The sequence below is a fragment of the Sinocyclocheilus anshuiensis genome, unplaced genomic scaffold (genome assembly GCF_001515605.1).
Source record: "Sinocyclocheilus anshuiensis isolate Anshui unplaced genomic scaffold, SAMN03320099.WGS_v1.1 scaffold1955, whole genome shotgun sequence".
In the NCBI taxonomy this organism is placed as follows: Eukaryota; Metazoa; Chordata; class Actinopteri; order Cypriniformes; family Cyprinidae; genus Sinocyclocheilus; species Sinocyclocheilus anshuiensis.
The window spans coordinates 250,169-254,737 of NW_015554054.1; the positions used below are offsets into that span (position 1 = coordinate 250,169).

Here is a 4,569-nt window from a genome sequence, read left to right on the forward strand (position 1 = left end):
TGTCATTATTCTCAATGGTGATTCATTACTGTAACAATATTAAAAAGATTGTGTGTGTGTGTGTGTGTGTGTGTGTGTGCGCGTGTGTGTGAGAATAAAAACACTGCAGATTGTCACTTCATGTTCTTTTTGAATAAACGAGGTCAGTCTCACGTGAACGCCGAGGGTTTTGGAGTCTCGCCGGGAGTGTGCTGCACTTCTGAGGACAGGTTTGCCTCTGCACTTGAGTTCCTTTTCAAACACTCTCGCAGTCTCTTCAAGCTCAGCAAACCTCAGATACTGCAAATCGTCACATTATTTGTCATTGTCTGTTCATATTTGTGAAATAAACAGAACAATAACAGTCATGGAACTTAGCCGACCTCGCTGATCATTGACAGCAGATCACTTTCACTTGCCAGATCCTCACCCATCTTCAGAGACTTTCTGGAGCTCATTGATCCACAATCTAAAAAAAAATAAAAATAATAATAATAATAATAAATACATTGTAATACTGGGATACTGTGACAGAAACTATCAGATCTCAGGATGATGCTGTCACTGCCAAATACTAATATGACATGTTAAAAGCATATTTAACAAAACATATCATTTGCTTTACAAATAAGTCACTTGAGAGCCTTTTTTTTTTCCATCTTCAGCTCGAAGGCAAAACAAACTGGTTATGCAGAAATAAGCTAATATGTGCTGCTAAAAACACTGCGAGTATTTGTTCGTAAATAATAATGAGCTGAATAAACATTTATAACAGCTATGAGTACAGTTACGTTAGCTGGCGTGCGCGTCCTCGATTGCCAGTTTGCAGGCTAACGTAAATATAATATAACAGAACTCACCTCACTAACAATACTTGACGTGCAGCCGTCGCTGAACATATCTGCTGTGCTTTCTGTCAAATCTGTAGAGGTATACACGCTATTAACGACGATTTCAGGAGGATAAACAGGAGCTGTTTGGCTAACTGCGACGGTAACCATGAGCGAGACGCTTTCTCCTAGCAACCGCAACGGAAACGCCGGTTGCCGGATATATGTGTCGTAATTTTTTGTAGTTTTACGTGAGGATAAATGTAGTCGTTTGTGTTTGTTCGAATGTTAATGATAGTTTTAAAAAGGAAAAGTATTGGCTTGTTTCTTTGAGTGTGACGTTATCACAATAATCAATGGCATTCTTTGTCATGATTTTGCGTCTTTCAAGCCTTCTAAAAGCAAGAAAGCGTTTATTAATCAGTTTTATTGCTTTTTTTTTTGTTTATTATTTTTGTATTGTATTATTGTATATATGATCGTTTGTAATCGTATGTTTAAAAATGTACCCATCGTTATTAAGTCATTATGAAGCATTAAAGCGGAATATAAAACTGTGCGTGTATATATGCAGGCAAAATTATAAAATTCATACAGAACATAAGCAGAAATAGTTGTATTTTATTTCTTTATTTATTTGTATTTTAACGTATTTGTATCTATATGTATATTTTATATACGTATTATATATATATATATATGTGTGTATTTATATGTATATTTTTTATCATTTTACTTCGATGTCATTTTTAATCTTTTTTTTTACCGCAATGTTCTACCGTCGTAAACGCGAGCCATGACCCGGATGTAGTAGTAAATCACGTGGCCGGAGGTGAAGCGCATTGTTTCGCGGCATGTTTCATATTTGTGTAGAATGAGAAGAAAGTTGATGTTTTTCCCCACTGTTATTATTTCCTATTTTTAACTGGAACGATCCTGCGCGCATTGTATCTGGAGAAAGTAAATCATATTTGCTGAACGCGCTCATTTAAAACGCAATGTACTGCTGTCCCTGGTTCTAACGGGAGTGTTAGTGTGAGGCTGAGGCTGCACGAGACATTGCCTTAATATGTATATGTTTTACAGCTTTAACAGAGTTCTGTATTAAATATTGAACTCTTTTGCTTGTTTGTGTTTTCCAGGATAATTCATGACCAGCTGAGGAGTTTTTCCATTTATAGTTCAGTTCGTGTGTAAATGGCTGGGATTCTGTTCGAGGACATCTTTGATGTGAAGGATATTGATCCGGATGGAAAAAAGTTTGACCGAGGTGAGAAGATTTGAGTGAATAATATATATATATATATATCTTTTATTGTCATTTATTTTTATTTCGTTTTCTTCAGTATCCGTTGTTAAAGTACTATTTACATTATTACATTATACATTAAAAGCATTACAACACATTAATAAATAAGATTAAAATTGAAATGAAAGGAATGAAAATAAAAGGATTTAAACTTAATTTTATTTTAATGTACTTTTTAATTGTATTTACTGTTTTAGTGTAAAACACTATATTACATATTGAAAAATAAGCATTTTTTGTTTTCTATGTTTTCAGTTTTTATTATGTAAATGCTTTAAGAAATATTGAGGGGAAAAATGATTATTTTTATTGCCATCTTTTTATTGAATTTAAATGATCCATTATTGAAGTAGAATTTACATGATCAAGAAGTATTTACTTTTAAAACATTAAAGGTACATTGATAAAATTAAAACATTACTAGCAATTAAGTTTAAATGGTGAATTAATTGTATTTAGTAATATATTTTGTAATGTAAATATTACTTTTACTACTAAATAATAGCATACTGAATGGTATCTGTATAAAACGCGCACAAAGCTTTTGTGAGGGAAGTACCATGATAGAATATATTTTAAATATATTTATATTTTAAAATTGCTGCTAGGTGTGACCAAGAAAAGTCTCTCAGTCGGTTTATTCAAAGCCATCCTTTCCTTAATAATCGTTTTACATGTTATTAAAATAAATTCAGGAAAAACATAGGGCTGCACGATTGACTAAAAATCATAATTGTCGATTATTCCTTTGAAATTGAGATTATTAATTTACGATTAATTGAATGATGTTTACACCTTTGTTTGATGCAACTGCATGCCATATTTTTATATGAAAATAAACAAGCTGAAAACGCTCTTAACTGAAAAACCTTTAGTGCTTCTCTATAGTATTAAGCCTTAAGTGTCAAATATACATCGGATTGGTTTCTTCTTTAAATAAAAAGGTAAAAATATGAATGGTGTTATAGTGTTAAACTAAAACTAAAACAATGGAAAAACCCTTAAGAGCGTGCAGAATAACTGAAGTGGACTTTGAACGATTAATTGCTGCTTTGAACGATTATGTAATTGCGGCATCCGTAATTGTAATTGCGATTAGAAATTAGATTAATTGTGCAGCCCTAGAAAGACATCAGCAATTCTAAAAGTGTTGGTTTTGTGATTATCAGTGTCTCGTTTTCACTGTGAAAGTGAGTCTTTCAAAATGGACCTGATCCTGGACGTGAACATCCAGATTTATCCGGTTGATCTCGGTAAGTGATAGTCGAGCTGTTCAGTCGTGGTGGTGGTGTTGTGTGTTTGATATGGTGTCATAATCATGATGTTGGCTCAGGTGACAAGTTCAGACTGGTGATCGCCAGCACGCTGTTTGAGGACGGGACGCCGGATGATGGGGAATACAACCCTCAGGACGACAGGCCGTCCAGGTCACACAACAAAACACACAGAACCAAAACATTAATTAGAAAGAATATGCAAAACATTCAGATGTAGAAAATGAATTTCTCCTGTGTGAGAATGACTAACTATTAATCATATTAATCATTTGCAAATACATTTATAAAAGCAAATGTCACATCCAAATAAATGCTATTTATTTATTTATTTATTTTAAAGATTTATTATGATAGGACAGTGTAGAGCAGACGGAAAGTGGGATCGGGAAAGGTTCGTGAGCCAGGACTCGAACTCGTGACGCCTGAAGCGCAGTGGCGCTGTATATCAGCGCTAACAACAGAATAGAGCTGCACGATTATGACAAAAATCATAATTGTCGATTATTTCCTTGAAATTGTGATTAATTACGATTAGCACAATTTACATTGAATGATGTTTATACCATTGTTTGATGCAACTGCATGCCGTATTTTTATATGAAAATAAACAAGCTGAAAACACTCTTAACTGAAAAACCTTTAGTGCTTTTCTATAGTATTAAGCCTCAAATGTCAAATATACATCGGATTGGTTTCTTCTTTAAATTATAAAAAAAGTAAAAATATGAATGGTATTATAATGTTATACTAAAACTAGTGGTCAACCGATATATCGGCCGATATTTGGCATTTTTAAATATCAGCATCGGCCGATAAATTTTTCTGTTTGGCCGATGTGTTCGAGGCGGGACTTTTATTTTGACTGCGCTGAGAACGGCAGCGCCTGAACACACAGTGCTCACATTCTCCCTCTTGTTCGCTGTCGTCGTTAACAGTTCTGTCCACGGATAGAAATCTGTCTAATAATCAGATAGAACAGTTAAACAAAGGAATTAAAATGTATACAAAAAAGTATTATAACGATTGCATTTATATTGTTAGTAATAGAAAGGCAAACATTATAATACTTTCTCGTTTGCCGTCAGCATTCAGCAGATACGCATTTACATCATTTAAACAAATCTTTGAATGACTAATGAACATCTAATTTCACAAACCTTACAAACTCAGTCGG

At 33.7% G+C, this 4,569-nt stretch overlaps 1 protein-coding gene and 1 long non-coding RNA gene across 4 annotated transcripts in view; one reads left to right on the forward strand and one right to left on the reverse strand.

Annotated features, from left to right (window-relative positions):
* Positions 1 to 153: 153 nt before the first annotated feature.
* LOC107668498 (uncharacterized) lies at positions 154 to 991 on the reverse strand. The gene is made up of 3 exons (XR_001631904.1): positions 840 to 991; positions 363 to 448; positions 154 to 279 (listed from the first exon to the last, which is right to left on the reverse strand). It is a non-coding gene; the product is annotated as an uncharacterized LOC107668498 (long non-coding RNA).
* Positions 992 to 1,603: 612 nt separating this feature from the next.
* The window catches only part of LOC107668490 (DNA-directed RNA polymerases I, II, and III subunit RPABC3), a 4,734-nt gene continuing 1,768 nt past the window's right edge, over positions 1,604 to 4,569 (forward strand). The window contains exons 1-4 of one of the 3 annotated variants that reach the window (XM_016460376.1): positions 1,604 to 1,844; positions 1,952 to 2,079; positions 3,288 to 3,371; positions 3,452 to 3,545. In XM_016460376.1, the coding sequence (XP_016315862.1) occupies positions 2,007 to 2,079; positions 3,288 to 3,371; positions 3,452 to 3,545 (251 nt within the window). In that variant the 5' untranslated portion in view covers positions 1,604 to 1,844; positions 1,952 to 2,006. The remainder of the gene's footprint in view (positions 1,845 to 1,951; positions 2,080 to 3,287; positions 3,372 to 3,451; positions 3,546 to 4,569) is intronic. The other 2 variants (XM_016460375.1, XM_016460377.1) reach the window with 2 other exon arrangements.